General features: G+C 41.2%; 1 protein-coding gene across 1 annotated transcript in view; it reads left to right on the forward strand.

Moving 5' to 3' along the window:
• The window catches only part of LOC311235388 (transmembrane protein 150A-like), a 123415-nt gene that overhangs the window by 17346 nt on the left and 87614 nt on the right, over positions 1-18455 (forward strand). Inside the window, exon 3 of the mRNA XM_084322842.1 lies at positions 18335-18382. Within this exon, the coding sequence (XP_084178968.1) occupies positions 18335-18382 (48 nt within the window). The remainder of the gene's footprint in view (positions 1-18334; positions 18383-18455) is intronic.

Raw genomic sequence — 18455 nt, forward strand, 5'->3', positions numbered from 1 at the left:
AATTCAAATTTTTTATGATATAAATGTGAGGTCTTCACATGCATTCGTGAGCTCAGTCAGTGAACTAGAGAATGTCTCCATTTATATATATATATATATATATATATATATATATATATATATATATATATATATATATATATATATATAATATATAATATTATTATTATTTGTTTTTTTTATCCACTTTTTCTCCTCATTTTCTATTTTTCTCCCATCCCAATTCCACTGTGCCAATTCTTCCCTCCCCTGTCTTGAACGTTGCTCGCATATGCCCCCCACTGGCCGGTTGTAGGGAGGATAGAAGCCTTGCATCACGTGTCCCCTCCGATACACGAGGAGGCAGCCTGTCACATCTTTTCACCTGCCAGCGCGGACTCTCATTGGCGAGGTGTAACGTGTGGGAGGCTCACACTACCCCCTCCATTTCCTGTCTCTGCTGTGCAGGTGTCCCCAACCGACCTGTAGGAGTCGCTGTCCACAACGTCCAGATTACCACCCATCGACTTCCACCCGCTGACTCTGCCAATTGAGTTAGTATGACGGCTGGCCCAAGCCGGAGGCAACGCCGACAGCCGGAGTCGAACCCGGTGTCTATTGTGTTGGTGACGAGCGCAATGTCCGCTGCGCCACCCAGCCGCCCTATATTATTATTATTTGTTAATTATTTGTTTATGTTTGGATTACAGCTTGGACCTTTATGTTTTCTTCTCCCCTAACAAATCTGTCAGCTCCTTATTGGGGAAAAAAAGTGATGGAATGCTACCTTCTCCAAGGGAGCAGTCAAACCTTAAATTCCCCATGGCAAAAACGTGTGTGTGTGTGTGTGTGTGTGTGTGTGTGTGTGTGTGTGTGTGTGTGTGTGTGTGTGTGTGTGTGTGTGTGTGTGTGTGTGTGTGTGTGTGTGTGTGTGTGTGTGTGTGTGTGTGTGTGTGTGTGTGTGTGTGTGTGTGTGTGTGTGTGTGTGTGTGTGTGTGTGTGTGTGTGTGTGTGTGTGTGTGTGTGTGTGTGTGTGTGTGTGTGTGTGTGTGTGTGTGTGTGTGTGTGTGTGTGTGTGTGTGTGTGTGTGTGTGTGTGTGTGTGTGTGTGTGTGTGTGTGTGTGTGTGTGTGTGTGTGTGTGTGTGTGTGTGTGTGTGTGTGTGTGTGTGTGTGTGTGTGTGTGTGTGTGTGTGTGTGTGTGTGTGTGTGTGTGTGTGTGTGTGTGTGTGTGTGTGTGTGTGTGTGTGTGTGTGTGTGTGTGTGTGTGTGTGTGTGTGTGTGTGTGTGTGTGTGTGTGTGTGTGTGTGTGTGTGTGTGTGTGTGTGTGTGTGTGTGTGTGTGTGTGTGTGTGTGTGTGTGTGTGTGTGTGTGTGTGTGTGTGTGTGTGTGTGTGTGTGTGTGTGTGTGTGTGTGTGTGTGTGTGTGTGTGTGTGTGTGTGTGTGTGTGTGTGTGTGTGTGTGTGTGTGTGTGTGTGTGTGTGTGTGTGTGTGTGTGTGTGTGTGTGTGTGTGTGTGTGTGTGTGTGTGTGTGTGTGTGTGTGTGTGTGTGTTCCCTGCCCACAACAAGTATATTAGTAGTTCTTTACATTATGATGAATTGCAGTAAAGCTAAATTGGCTCTGAATGGCGAGTGCCGTTCGGCATCTGTTACTCTTGGCAGCGGCAGTTAACAGGTTGTGTAATCTTTTTGGCGTTGTCTCTGTAAAGTTTTCAGTAGAATCTGCTACCCTCCGTGGCTGTAGTTTTAAAGTGAAGGTTTAACTCATATCTGACACTACTCGCAAAAAAATATTTGAAATGGCGAATGATGATAGGTGAGCAGTGGTAGATAGAGGTAGTGGTGGTGTATCCAGTCCCTGCTGCTGATCTGCTGGCCTGGAGGCAAAGAAGATGTCTTGACCCCATGTGCAGCTGCCGTGGTGGAATGCAAAGTACGCGTCAGAGAGACCTGTGCCTACTTGCCTAATAATGGAAGTTATTAAACATCCTTCTGAAAGCTTGCTGCGTACGAAAAGGAATGTTCTTAAACCGTGCGTGCAATACTTTCCAAGCAAAGTGTGGGATTTACCAATATGAACATTTGCTTGAGATTGTGCATACATTTACGCACAGCTTTAGCACTTGTGTCACCTACTTGTAACAGCTGTTCGCCACAGGCACAGTTCTAGGTACGAAACGAGGAGAGGAGTAATATGCACAATTTAAGAATAGTGGACCAGAGACAGAATTATAACAATAACCGGTGTTTGCGCGCTAGCTAGACATACATAATACATACAGATGTAAACGGTAGTGGTGAAGTATCCCTTTTAGGTTCTTTCAATAACCTCTCCTTTAAGGAGGGTTAGTTCGATATCAAGTCCTAGATTGATTAGATCAACACATTAGGTTTGGTTCAGACATCTCTGAGCTTATCTCTAGCTAAAAGCTAGATTCAAGATTGGATATTGGATGTATCCTTTTATCACCAGTAAACTCTATTTCAGTTTATAATTTCAATGGGTAAATGTTTAAACATATCAATTTAAACCTTTAAATGTGCAGGGAACGCAAATACCTTACTATGTGAAATGCTCCTTTAAACTCTTCCTTTGAAGGTGTAACACAACAAAAGTACCAAATGGAATATTCCAGGTTATGGGAATGCAAATACCTTATTAGGTGAAATTACCCTCTAAACCTTCTTTCTTTACAGGAGAACCATCAGTGATTCAACTATAATCAATGTCATCAATGGGTACACTAGAATCCCATTAACTCATCCTCTTTACAAGAGAACATTAGTAGTTCAGATAACTTACTGGGTGTATTTACCCTTTAAGTCTCCCTTCTTGTAGGAGAATATCAATGGTTCAAGTAGCTTACTGGGTGTAATTACCCTTTACGTCTCCCTTCCTATAGGAGAATATCAATACCCATATATCAAATTAAATCAAATCAAATACAAAATACAATATCAAAGTAACAAAAGGTGAATGGGGTCGAAGCCCTTGGAATGTCCTTGTGTTCAGGTCAGTTCAATCCGTGGAAGTTCTTATGATTCAAGTTCAGTCAGTTCAAACCTACCGGACTGTTGAGGTAACAGGAGTTGGGCAACAGGGGTATTCGAATCAGGCTGGCATTAGCCTTGAGCTATATCAGAGGTTCAGTGGGTTGGCTCGCCATCTTGCATCGTCCGGCACACCGCCTCGTCCCCTCGTGGGCACATGTGGTGATGGGTGGTCTGGACTCCTGGAACTGCTCCCAGGGTGGAACGGGGTGCTAGAAAAACCTGGCCTGCTTGTGAGCAGGCATTCAGAAAATAAAAGCTATTTACCATCTTTTATCGCTTCATCATCTTTTCATTGCTTTCAGAATGAATAATCAATCAGGCTACTTTTAGCTATGCTAAGCTAAAGTAGGCTGTCTCATCCCAGCACGTGGGATCATATGCCACATGCTAATTTAGGCTAAAGTGCGCTAGCATGTGGAACATTCCCCACTCATATAAAACTCTCAAAAACATTCAAAATGTATATAGACCTTGTTCTTAACGTACAATGTAAAAATAAATGTTTTTTCACAGGAAATTCACTGTATTATTTTACAGATTACCTTTGTTTTTCTACTTTAAGTGTAAATACCATAAACATACAGTAAATTACCTTTTATCAAAATATTAACCATTAAATAAAGGTTGTAATCTGTAAATGTATTTGATTTTACTGTAATTTGACCAGAAGTATTTGGAAACCATTGATGCCAGACATTTACCGTTTTCTTGCAGCTTTTATTTCTTACAGTGTACAGCATATCAATACAATTATAAGTACTTCTGAAATGGCTCCTTCCTAGTTTTCATTTAACCAAATTGAGCTTGGGGTAGTTTGTGTATGACTCAGAATGAAGCTACGTTAATTAGCTTTAACGTTATTAGCTTGTAGCATGAAGCTAACCATTTTTGTACACTCGACAATTGAATAGCACACAATATTGATTTAACTCACCAAAACCGCAGGCTACAGCTACTTTACTGCAACGCTTCTTCGGTTTTGCAACTGGGGGAATCTTTTATAACTGTTTGATAACTGTTTTTATCATGCTATTTCCTATTTCATCTCGTTATCCAGCAACGTTATCAGCTGCGGCTTCTCCGTGGAATGAGTGTCTGCATCTGCGCAGCGCGAGACTCTGTAACGTTGAGACGCTGTAAGGCAAGGCGCTCGCCGTAAAGCAAAACGTGGCTGTCGCGACATCTATCTCACTCACGTCATGACGCAAATTAAGTGGGAAATGCTGTAATCCAAAGGGACTTGGTACCCAATAATATTAACTACTTATGTTCCTACATAATAGCCTTAACTATTTATGTTCTTATTCAATGGCATTAACTATTTATGTTCTTATAACTTAAATAGTTATGAATCTGAAACCTGGGTTACACGTGCATATATATGGCACCAAGTGGTAGAATAGGAAAACTGCAACAGAAGGAATAAGCTTTCATGCATTAGAGCCACCCATATGTTCTGTATGACTCATAATTAATTATAGTTAATTGTAAAATAGAGACAGGAGTGTAATTGTTGTCAAACCCTATAAATAGCATTTGGAATAGGTCTTTCCGAATGAATGCAGCATGGCGTATCTTGCGTTATTGGAAGACTTTGCACAAGGTGCGCTCCACAGGGAGTGTGTTTTCAGAGATAGGGCAGATCTATTTGCCGAGAGCACAGAGTGGCTCATAAGTAGATTCCGCTACCCGAGACACATTCTATTTGATTTGTGCATATGACCTGTGTACGCATGTTTGATCAATCCAGATTTTTCTGTGCGTAGAGATATTCAAAATATCGTTCGTAGGAGATAAATTATAACCGTTTCTACGCAATGTTGATAAATGAGGTCCCAGAAGAACATTCCTCTGTGAGAAATTATTAAGCCTGGATAGTTTTTTGTTTTGTTTAGTTTTTAATTAGGGATGCCCCGATCGTTATCGGCCGATAATCAGTATAAATATGCGATCGGTGAATTCCGATAATGAGTCATATTCGCCGATCGCGGAAACCGATCAAGCGGAGATCTCACTCGCTGTCTGTCTCAGACACACAGGCCCTGCAAACTGCCGCTGCTCCTCCTCCCTAGCCCCGCCCGCACCCGTGTACAGTTTGTAAACACAGAGGAGGAGGCTCCTCTGCTCAGTCTATAGTGCATTCGACCTGAGCTAACGTTAGCTACCTAGCTATCGTTACTGTTTAAACAAAATTACCCAGTCAACTATTCACTTTTAGTAGGCATTGTCTAACGGTATTTAGCCGGCTAGCTACTGATAGCTCCTGATATCAACAAATGCTCCAGCAAGTCTTGTAGTGCATGTTGATACCTCCGTTAGCTCGCGTTAGCTGACGTTAGTTCACTGTTCAAAACGAAATGTCCCATTCAACTAAATAGTTCACTGAGGCGTCGTCTTAACGTTATATATCCGGCTAGCAGTAGCTACAGATAGCTCCTGATATCAATGTCTTATAACATTGACTTGATGCGTATTCGAGCTTAGGGCGTGCTGAATGTGATTTAACGTTATACCAATACTAGGGTCCAGCTGCAGCGCCGGAGGGTCCAGCTGCAGCGCCGGAGAATCCTGGCCGTAGCTGGAGGCTACTAGTACACACAGACAGTGGAGCTGTTTTCAGATAGCGAGCATTTTGACTTGTTGCGTGGTGGCGATGTCTCGCAGATAATACAAGTACAAGTCTAATTATATAATATATATATTTTATTAAAAAAAAAATTATATAAAATAATTTAAAATTTTCTTTTAAAGGGGAACTATCTTATAAATGGCCTTTTTCAGTGTTTAGCATTGTTTCATAGCTATGTGGACTTATATTAAAGGGGAACTATCTTATAAATGGCCTTTTTGAGTGTTTAGCATTGTTTCCTAGCTATGTGAACTTATATTAATATGATCTATGTCTCTAATTCTCATATTGGCGCATTCTTCCAATTCTCCTCTCACAATATTCACCCTCACTGAACTGAGTCATTTGAAAATGTGATGATTTGTGATGTCAGAAAGACACCGCTGCATGATAATGGCGAGGTACAAGATGAGCTGCACACAGTGGTTGGAGCCCAGGCTCAAAACGGCTCGAGATCTTGAGGTAGAAAAATGCTGTTTTTGAGGACTTGATTAGAAATACAAAACAATGAATAATAAAAAAAAAAAAATTACAGAGGTGTTCCATAGACTCACAGGAATTGTGCAAAAGTGCCCAAATAGTGAAAGAAATAGTAAAATAGTTCCCCTTTAATAGGATCTATGTCTCTAATTCTCATATTGGCGCATTCTTCTAATTCTCCTCTCACAATATTCACCCTCACTGAACTGAGTCATCTGAAAATGTGCTGATCTGTGATGTCAGAGAGACACCGCTGCATGATAATCATCAGGCCCCACCGTGGTTTAGGAGCCCAGGCTCAAAACGGCTTAAGATCTTGAGGTAGAAAAATGCTGTTTTTGAGGACTTGATTAGAAATACAAAACAATGAATTAAAAAAAAAAAAATTACAGAGGTGTTCCATAGACTCACAGGAATTGTGTAAAAGTGCCCAAATAGTGAAAGAAATAGTAAAATAGTTCCCCTTTAATAAAAAATGATCGGTATCGGATCGGTATCGGCCGATATGGCTCACGACGATCGGTATCGGTGGCAAAAAACTTGATCGGGGCATCCCTATTTTTAATCAAAGTTGAGATATCTTATTTTTTCATATAGTGGATTTGATAAAGATTCATAGAATCAGAATAAGAATTGTGTTTATTGCCAAGTATGCTCCACATACAGTACATTGAATTTGGCCTGGAGCTTGCTCACACGAAGAAGACAAAAACAACACATCTAGAATAATATAAAGCTAAACAGAATCTATTCACAGGGCTAGATCCACAAAGAATGGATTGCACGGTGCTAGTTGCACCCTTACTTACAATTCATTATGAATTGAAAATGGAGGACCCTGATGTAAACAAGACAAACGTCTTTCTCTGGTCTGCATCCCCTTAACAATTGTGTGTATTGAGCCGTACTGTATTGTACCCATTCTGCAATCTGTTAATACAATTTTCATTCAATCAATCACCGTGCAGATTGATTGATTTTTTTGTGAACAATTTTTTTTGATTGATTGAATGAACATTTTATTAACAGATTGCAGAATGGGTACAATACAGTAAGGCTCAATACACACAATTATTAAGGGGATGCAGACCAGAGATAGACTTTCGTCTTGTTTACATCAGGGTCCCCCATTTTCAATTCATAATGAATTGTAAGTAAGGGTGCAACTAGCACCGTGCAATCCATTCTTTGTGGATCTAGCCTACAGTCTTTGTGAGGTGGGGCACAGTAAACTCTGTCAGTGATGTGTACTCTGCTCTGTAGACAACCAGTATCTACAGCTACAGCATAGAACACCTAGGATTAGTACTGAATCCTTTTCATGCCATGGGCCCACAAATTGATACTGTACACATAAATCAATAGAGAGAGTGAAAAACTATGATTATACATTCTCTCATTGGGCTAACTAACGTCTAGTGTGAAATCATGCAAATTACATGTCCTAGTTCCTAGTTAGTTATGATCAGGTCCCTAATCATAGGAACCTTGGGAACTTTGTCAAAGATCCCTGCGGGTCCCCCGGGCCTCACGTTGAGAACCACCGCTGTGTAGTTTCATGGTTCTTAATCTTGAAAGCTGCCAACGAACCCCGGAGGAGACCCTATTTGGACGATGGAGATGCGACGGTGGTGTTCTGCTCACCTGGATGGAGATGAGACGGTGGTGTTCTGCTCACCTGGATGGAGATGAGACGGTGGTGTTCTGCTCACCTGGATGGAGATGAGATGGTGGTGTTCTGCTCACCTGGATGGAGATGAGACGGTGGTGTTCTGCTCACCTGGATGGAGATGAGACGGTGGTGTTCTGCTCACCTGGATGGAGATGAGACGGTGGTGTTCTGCTCACCTGGATGGAGATGAGACGGTGGTGTTCTGCTCACCTGGATGGAGATGAGACGGTGGTGTTCTGCTCACCTGGATGGAGATGAGACGGTGGTGTTCTGCTCACCTGGATGGAGATGAAGCGGTGGTGTTCTGCTCACCTGGGAAAGTGCTGAGTGAGAGGGCGATCATGTCAAGCCAAATATCGTTCTTTCTACTCAAGCCCAGAAAACATCTACACCCAGAAAACATCTACACCCAGAAAACATCTACACCCAGAAAACATCTACACCCAGAAAACATCTATGCCCAGAAAACATCTACACCCAGAAAACAGGCAGTGTTTCACATCTACTGTAATATACTTCAGGTTACACATCTACTGTAATAGATTTCAGGTTACACATCTACTGTAATATACTTCAGGTTACACATCTACTGTAATAGACTTCAGGTTACACATCTACTGTAATATACTTCAGGTTACACATCTACTGTAACAGACTTTAGGTTTTCATACACTAGCTCTCCGTCTTCAGCCAATAAGCTCTTTTTAAAGCTGTTCCCCGTAAACAAGGAGTCATTGTATCACATTTTGAAGTGTTTGTTCTTTGCTTGGCGCATGCTCTGGAGCCCTGCCCCCCTCAGAATAAAAAGTGTTATTGTTTTTCTTTTGTAATTAACACTAGGAATTTCACGGAAGGGCCATAGACCCCAACTCACGGTCAAATGTTTGCTTTGCAGAGGTCATTGCTAATAAGAGAGGAAGCCTAGAAATCACAAAACTGTGATTCCCAAAGTAGGGTCCAGAGAGAGAGAGACATACACATTAATTGTGAGGTAGAGAGAGAGAGAGAGACATACACACTGTGAGGGAGAGAGAGAAACATACACATTGTGAGGTAGAGAGAGAGAGACATACACACTGTGAGGGAGAGAGAAACATACACACTGAGGGAGAGAGATAAACATACACACTGTGAGGGGGAGAGAGAGACATACATTACACACTGAGGGAGAGAGAGAGAGACATACATGTACACACTGTGAGGGAGAGAGAGAGAGACACACACTGAGGGAGAGAGAGATACATACACACTGAGGGAGAGAGAGAAACACACACTGGGGGAGAGAGAGAAACAGGGACCCCCTGGAACCCCGTCAAGGACCGCTTGGGGGATCCCCAGCAAAATGAGGAATAGTTTTAATTTCACTAGTATTTTATTCAGTAGAAGTTGCAAGGAGAGAATATAAAATAATTACTTATTCTGATCAGCGGTTTCACTCTGTTATCCCACTGGTCTACATTACAGAAAGTTATGCAATTCTGGACTAAATCATATCTAGCAACACATATCTTCTAGAGCTGTGAATCTTCACTGGCCTCACAATTCGATTACGATTCAGCTGTCCTCGATTCGATTCTACGATGCATCTCAATAATATATTACATCTTCAATTTTATAATCTATATTACTGCTACTTTTTCATCAATTAATACAAGAAGTCAGATACATTTACTTTTATTTAGAAAGTTCTTAAATCAGAATGTCAAAATAAATGTCTTTACTAGTGTTGCATGATACAGATATTGAAAGGTATCTCGATACCCAAACGGTTCAATACTAGTATTATATTAGTATCAATACTTTTAGAATAGCCTGATGCTGTATTTTCTATGAGTTGACCAGAGCACTAGCTTTAATAATACAATAATAATAATAATAATAATAATAATAATAATAATAATAATAATAATAATAATAATAATAATAATAATAATAATATATTTGATTTGTAGGGCGCTTTATAGTTGCGGAGCAAATCCCAAAGCGCTACATTGTAAAAGAACATAAAAGCTAGCAAGAGAGTAACATTTTTACTTACTTCACAGTTTTGAAGTGTGTGCTTGTTGAAAAAAACAACCTCAAACTGGTGTTTGTGTGTATTTCTGTCTCTATCGCTGTCTGTCTGTCTGTCTGTCTGTCTGTCTGTCTGTCTGTCTGTCTGTCTGTCTGTCTGTCTGTCTGTATGTCTCCTCTCTCTCTCTCTCTCTCTCTCTCTCTCTCTCTCTCTCTCTCTCTCTCTCTCTCTCTCTCTCTCTCTCTCTCCTCACTCACTCGTGTATGTCTCTCTCTCTCCCTCACAGTGTGTATGTGTCTGAACAGAGGACACCTTTGGAAAGGGTCTGCCAGGCTTCTTTCACAGCGGCTCTCAAAAGCCTCCCTGTCTGAGACTTGTGATCCTGTAGCTGGCAGTCAGTCCCAGCCGGGCCAGACACTTAACACCAGCCCGCTTGTGGCTTTACAGGCCTCAGTGCCTGTTATATAATTATACGACCCAGAGACATACCTGGAGAATGTATACCTTGGCAAACTTAGGAGGTTTTCCTGAAGGAAAAAACAAACATGCCGTGAAGAAATGGGTGTGTGAATGAGACGGAGTTGTATTATTTCTATAGCTTTTTTGCAGTGCAAAAACAAAATGTCCGCTCTTAGAAACGGTGTAGTAGAATTACAACTTAGCGGCATAGCTGTCAACATTGGGATTTGAAAAAACGTGCACGTTTTAGCCCCGCCCCTTCTCCTGGCCCCGCCCCTCAGCCCGCCCTCTCCCACCCGACCCCGCCCCCTCCCAATGGAGCTGCCTCGTCGCTGCCATCTGCTGGTCAAAACCTGTATGTACCCAGCCATTCGTTGTAGGGTAAACTTTTCCTACTTTAAGTGTAAATGCTATGTAAATTATGGTTTTGTTGAACATTTGTATTTCACAGGAGAGAAACTGTATTCAAAGAAAGCTATTAAAATAGTCTTTGAATCTAAATATACTTTCTTTGTGTTGATTTTACATTAATTCCATGATTTTACTCAAGTAAATATCTGTTACAAGCTTCGGTTTTATGTAGAAAAATGCTGTTTTTAATCTAGATTAATCTAGATTGATTACAGAAAATTGTGAGATTGATTAGTTAATTTTTTTTATCTATTGGCGGCGCTGGTGTATATATTATATGTGTATGTGTATATATGTAATGTGTGTATATATGTCAGAGAATCAGCCCCTTGCGTCCTTAGCAGTGATGCCACAGATTACTTGTAAAAGTAATCCGATTACTGATTACTGATTACTCCTTTAAAAAGTAATCCAAGGTACTTTACTGATTACTTGATTATCAGAGTAACTTAGTTACTTTGAAAGTAACTAGGTTACGAAGTCGTCGTCGTTCCCCCAACAGTTTTTTTTAAACGCTTTATTGAAAGTGCATAAATTGTTTTTAACTTGTTTCTCTGCACATAACGTAAATTGTTAAACTAGTGCTTCAGCTTCTGTACCATCAAGTATGGTAAAGCAACAGTCTATGATGCTCACAGCATTAGAGCAGCCAGCCAGTGGTTTTACAAAACCAGTGTATCCATTCACATCTAACAAATGCAGGCTGAACTATTCAATTATATCAACTGTAACTATTAAATTGTTTTTATAAATGTCTCTCTATAAACATACAATCAGTCTCTCTTTAACATGTAAATTAACTGTAAATCTGGCAAATAAGAGCTTTTGCTCTGCCACCATCAAATATACATTAATCAATAGGGAAAGAAACAATCTCTCTCTTTTGCTGTTTGGCTGTTTTGGGGTGGAAGTCTGAACAGAAACCGCAAAAGTCTTCTTGCGGTTTCACTTCGTTTAGACAAGCGTTTTGGGGTGGAATTCTCAGACGAATGCAGACGAGGCTGTAACAATGGCGCCCTGCTGTCACACGATTGGCGCATATGTCACATGACGTGCTGTGAAGACCCGCCCTACTCTGCCTCTGATTCGCAGACTGTGGATGGGGAATGTGATTGGGCCAAAGCAGAGTCACTCACAGACAGAGAGTCCAGTCACGCCGCGGGACACATTCTTGTGTAACCCTTTCACTGCCACACCACGTCACTCCCAAATAAGAAAAACAGCTCAAAATGTATTTTTGACTGTCGAAAACGAAATAAAATACTGCATTCCTGTTTGTTCATTGATGTGACAGTGTCTGGCAACATACTATTGTTCTTTTTATTTCTTTTTTCTTTGTGTTTGTGATTTGTCTTGATGTGTTTGTGAAACTATAAAAGCTGAAAATAAAATATTATAAAGTGTAAATGCTATAAAAATACAGTAAATTACATTTTATCAAAATATTAACCATTAAATAAAGGTTGTAATCTGTAAATGTATTTGATTTGACTGTAAATGTTATGAATTGAAAATGGGGGAAGTCCTTCTCTGGTCTGCATCCCCATAACAATTGTGTATTGCGCAATACTGTATTGTACCCATTCTGCAATCTGTTAAATTTAGCAATCAATCAATGTATTACCATAGTGTCTTTATACCTTCATCACTGTAGGCTACATATTAATACTACAACTTGTTAAATCTATAAAAAAATACCTATGGTCATTAATTTAGCAGTGGGAATATCATTTTTGGAACAGTGTGTGTGTCTACAGAGAAACGTGAGATAGAAAAAAAGCCAATGCGATTTTGTGTTTTTCCTCAATATCTCTGCAATGCCTGCGAGTTACCAGTAACTGTATTTGTCATACCAAATATAAATCGCATTCAGGAAATTGGGCGTCAGTGAGTGAAGGCATGCTCTCCGTGGAGGAGGGGACGCGTGAACCTTAGGGGACAAGCAGAGCAAACGGCTGTTCACCAAGTTCCAACACATTTACACATTCCTGCATCACATACAGTAACTTTGTATTGTTTTATCCACAGAAGATTTGCAAACCTTTTGTTCCAGAGACAAAAGCCACAGAGTGGGCAATCAAGAGACACTGGCTAAGTTGATTTGACACCCTCGGTGCATCAGTCTCTCCCCTGAGCTCTGAGCAAATCCGCTCGCTGTTCTTACATCCGCTCGCTGTTCTTCTTCGGGTCGCAACGGTCTGACTTCCTGTGATAACGTTCTAATCTACACTGCTGCCACCTGTCGTCACGGAGGGGAATTGCAGCCATTTTGTAAAAATTAATAAGTACAAAATACGTGCCAATACGTAAACGTGAACAGGGCAGTGGCGGCTCTGCCACTAGGGGCGCACGGGCGCCGACCCACCTGCTGTTAAATCAGAGAAGAAGAAAATAAAACTTTTTAGTTTTTTGTTTTATAGCCCTATAAATAATATAAACATGTTTAAAATGAATAATATTTACTCATTTTAAGTATGTTTGTATTTCCAATGCACAATATAACGTTATTATCTCAAATAAAAAACACTCGTTTTCCTGAGCAGGAAGTGACATCATGTTTTTTTTATTTTTTTTATTTTTTCGTATTTCTCGGCCCGGGCTAGACGCGATAGCGCTCTGAGTGCGCGTCACAGTTTGATCGCTGTATCCGTCACAGCCAATCAGTGCATAACGCGTTGTGCGTTGAAATATGACTATTATGTTGTAATCCGGGCGCGATTTGAAGCGGTCTAGCCAGTAGCGTCAAGAATTTCTGTAGCCGCATTTCGCGGAGACGCTCTCTGATTGGCCGACACCAGTATTTTTTTCCGTAGCAGAATTTCACAGAGACGATCTCTGATTGGCCGAATCCAATTTCTAATGTTCCAATTCTAGGTTATTCCTAGGTTGGTCCGTTGGTGGAGATAGTTGTGTTGTTGTGAGAATGATGCAGGCAGCTGTTTGTCTTAGAGCGTGCCGTGACTGCAAGTTCTTTAGACTGTTAAGCTTAGGCACTCTTTCAAAGTTGGTTAAGGTTAGAGTTTGTCTTAGAGCATGGCGATAGAACGCCAGGTAGTTTGCAGTCTGTTCGAGCGGAAATGGACAAAGGAATGTACTTGTGTTGTGCTAACAAGCTAACACTTGGCTAACAAGCTATATGGCGGATGCAGTCTGGAGACAGTGGACAGTGGTCTGGAATACATCAACAGTGGATTATACACGTTTATCAAGCTCTCCTGCCCTGGACGTTTCAACTAAACAGTGAGTCTCTCTCTCTCTCTCTCTCTCTCTCTCTCTCGCTCTCTCTCTCGCTATACACAGCTGTCTCCGCGAAATGCGGCTACGGAAAAAAGTATTGACTGTGCTTGCTGAGACGATAATTAATAGGCTAGCGATTCAAAACGCGCTGCTGTGTTGTGAACTATAACATTAATTTAGCTGCTGCTGATGCATAATGAATGAATGGTGAGTTGTTTAAAATGACAACATACATGTGTTAATTATTTGATTTGATTGATCCGAGAGACAGAGAGAGATTGCTCCAGAGCATCTCAGAGCATTACATTTTCAACTCGACCTATTAACGTGAACTGCGACCCACAAGGCACCAGCGGCAGCGGCCGCCACTGGAACAGGGCGTGAAGAGGGTTGAAAAAACAGGAGAATCACGGGAAAAACGGTAGGGTTGACAGCTATGCGGTAATAATTGGGACACAATGATAATGATTTATGTACCTAGGAACTAATGAAGAACTAGGCTATTATTTGAACAAACTGTTGATGATGAACCATCAGTTACTCAAGTCTCCAAAAGAGATCAGCACCCAGATTTGTTTTGGCGCCCTTGTTGGTGTAGACTGTTCACACCATAGCCGGCTCGCAATCTACAGCGATAGCTTCGGTGTTTGGTCTATTTTCAGCGTGAATCGGACATATAGATACAAAAATAAAAACATTAAAACTGGATAAAATAACCACATTATTAAGGTTTTAATATGTTAATTGTATATCAGTGAAGGAGGTACAGATGAAAGGTACGATGTGCCTTGTCAATTATATATATATATAAATGCAGCCAGGCGTACTGCTATACTGCTGGTGTGTGAATAGCCAAGCGTACTGCTCTACTGCTGGTGTGAACAGCCAAGCGTACTGCTCTACTGCTGGTGTGAACAGCCAAGCGTACTGCTCTACTGCTGGTGTGAACAGCCAAGCGTACTGCTATACTGCTGGTGTGAACAGCTAGGCATACTGCTATACTGCTGGTGTGAACAGCCAGGCGTACTGCTCTACTGCTGGTGTGAACAGCAAGGCGTACTGCTCTACTGCTGGTGTGTGAATAGCCAAGCGTACTGCTCTACTGCTGGTGTGAACAGCCAAGCGTACTGCTCTACTGCTGGTGTGAACAGCCAAGCGTACTGCTCTACTGCTGGTGTGAACAGCCAGGCGTACTGCTATACTGCTGGTGTGAACAGCCAAGCCTACTGCTATACTGCTGGTGTGAACAGCCAAGTGTACTGCTATACTGCTGGTGTGAACAGCCAAGCGTACTGCTCTACTGCTGGTGTGAACAGCCAGGCGTACTGCTATACTGCTGGTGTGAACAGCCAAGCGTACTGCTCTACTGCTGGTGTGAACAGCCAAGCGTACTGCTCTACTGCTGGTGTGAACAGCCAAGCGTACTGCTCTACTGCTGGTGTGAACAGCCAAGCCTACTGCTATACTGCTGGTGTGAACAGCCAAGTGTACTGCTATACTGCTGGTGTGAACAGCCAAGCGTACTGCTCTACTGCTGGTGTGAACAGCCAGGCGTACTGCTATACTGCTGGTGTGAACAGCCAAGTGTACTGCTATACTGCTGGTGTGAACAGCCAAGCGTACTGCTCTACTGCTGGTGTGAACAGCCAGGCGTACTGCTATACTGCTGGTGTGAACAGCCAAGCGTACTGCTCTACTGCTGGTGTGAACAGCCAAGCCTACTGCTATACTGCTGGTGTGAACAGCCAGGCGTACTGCTATACTGCTGTTGTGTGAATAGCCAGGCGTACTGCTCTACTGCTGGTGTGAACAGCCAGGCCTACTGCTATACTGCTGTTGTGTGAATAGCCAAGTGTACTGCTATACTAACGGTGTGAACAGCCAGGGAAAGCCTTGCTTCTCAATCACACATTCAGTAATGAACTATCCACTCGACTCTCAAAACCCAATTTTCGATCTGCATACTTTTAATAATAAAAGTGAACTCAGTTAAATAATGTTTGTTCCTTTGCTTTGGTTATACAGTAGTTCCTCATCAGTTCCTAGGTACTTAAAGGGGTACTTCACAGAAATAAACATGCAGATTTGTTTTCAAGTCGTGTCAAGTGAATTCAAGTGTTCCTTAACTCCTTTATTAATCCCCTTGGGGAAATTCAGGCGTACATAATCTCACACATCCCGAGGCTCTAAACATCATTGGTGGCCATATTCAAACCCGTTAACTCTAACTGTCAAACTAAACGAATGTGTACAAAACACTTAGAGCTTTGGGGTATACGTGAGATCATGTGCAATACAAATCTGAGTTGTTTATTCGATGAAGTGCCCTGTTAATCATAATTTGTGCCTCAGGAATGTTGTCCCCTCCATGTTGGAAGAAAGAATGGTTGCTATGTGCGAAACAATGGTTGCTATGTGTTGATATTGTGAGAAATACATCAACAAAAATGTAATCATTTGGTGTCTTATTACTGGATCTTGTAAACCGTGGAACAGTAATATGCTTTTTCCAATGTTTCACCTACCCCACTGCACAGAAATAACGCTTTTTATTTCAAAAGCGGTTACCAATGGTTACAGGCAGCCATACTGGAAGATAGAGGACTACACATTTCTGTGCAAAGCCTCTTACAATTGTATCTTGTTGTGTCACTTGTCTCCAAGATGTGAGTTGTGATTTCTCCCTCTACAGTTCAGTCTGTTTTTACCCCGAATGTCACAATCACACTCTTCTCTTATTTGCTCAACTAGTGGTGAATCGATACACATTACCTCAGCGTTTTTCACATTATCATCCCCAGAGATCAATAGAGCCTCTCAAACCACCACACGTTGTATACATCATGGCCGACCCCTCCCACCCCGGTCACAGCCTCTTCACCCTGCTCCCCTCTGGGAGAAGGCTGAGGATCCCAAAGGCTGTGAAAGCTCGTCACAGACTGAGCTTCTTCCCCTCAGCCGTCAGGCTGATCAATGCCTCAGGTCCCCCCCCCCCCCCCCCCTCTGCCCCCAAGTGACACTGGCACAATGACACTGACTGCACTGCACTAGTCCTTACTATATATATATATATATATATATATATATATATATATATATATATATATATATATATATATATATATATATATATATATTAATTGATTAATCTACCACTGCACTGTTTTTTGTCCTGTGTTGGTGTTTGTCGTTTACTGTGAAAAAAGAAAGGAAAAAATGCATACACTGTAATGCTGCAACAATTACCAATGTGTTTATACACAAATGGCTTAATATAGGAATCTGAATCTGAATGTAGGCTACAGTACTTGTGTTAGCGGCTATTTTTGAGGATTCCAGTCAAGATCTTATCAAACCATAAAAAAAATCATCACAGTAGCAGTGTGGCTTTGGGGTCTTTTAAGGTATATTTACATATATTTATATCTATATATATTTATCACATGGTTACTTATAGTAGTGCTGCTCGATTATGGCAAAAATTATTATTTTGATTGATATTGATCTAATATTGATATCACAATTATTAACGATTTCGCATTGACTTTGGAAACATGGATTAGAAGAAAAAAAGTACATTTTTTATTTCAATTGTCGGAAGCCAAAATGATAATTGAAAATAAAATGTGATGAATCGCCACTTCACTTGTGTAATGCATTTCTTTAATGTTAAAGGATGTGCAGTGAGAGCGTAGCGCTGTGATCAGTCACATTAACCAGCCGTATGAAGACCTCTGGTGACAGAACTTTCAAACAGCACTGCACGCTTCCAGTCTCTCGTCTCGCGCAAATGTTTTGTTAACTATAAACACACGTTAGCCCTGTGTTTGGGAATGTAACTACTGTACGCTTTGTTCTGGCCTAAGCTGCATTAATAAGAATCAAATGAGGTCTCTGTTTATATGTGAGGAATTCCTGAATTTCCCCCAAGGGGATTAATATAGGAACACTTGACTTGATGCGAATGTGACCGAGGATGTCACTCACTCACTCACTCACTCACTCACTCACTCACTCACTCACTCACTCACTCACTCACTCACTCACTCACTCACTCACTCACTCACTCACTCACCCACTCACTCACTCACCTTTTTAGAGGTGAATCTCATCTATAAATTACTTGAGTAATTATACTTTGTTACAATACTTAAGTACTGTTTTTGGGGATTTGTACTTTACTCAAGTATTATTAGGTTTGTATACTTTTACTCAATTACATTTCAGAGAAAAAAATACATACTTTTTACTCCTTACATTTACTATTTACACCCCTGTCTGCGATGTAGAAAACTCATTCACTCACTGACATCTGCACTCGCATCTGTGTTCCATGTCATTCTGTCTTGTTATCCAACTCTTTGATGGAGGACTCTTGTCTGTTATCTTTTTTTCTCCAGATATGCCATGGCTCTGTACAACCAACACGTCTGTCCTGTCAATAACTGGTACAGTGCTCTTCAATCACTTCTCTCTGTTCTTTCATCTTAATAATGGCATTCACTCACAATTAGTATTGTT

This window comes from Notolepis coatsorum, assembly GCF_963971535.1.
Source record: "Notolepis coatsorum genome assembly, chromosome: 10".
NCBI lineage: Eukaryota > Metazoa > Chordata > Actinopteri > Aulopiformes > Paralepididae > Notolepis > Notolepis coatsorum.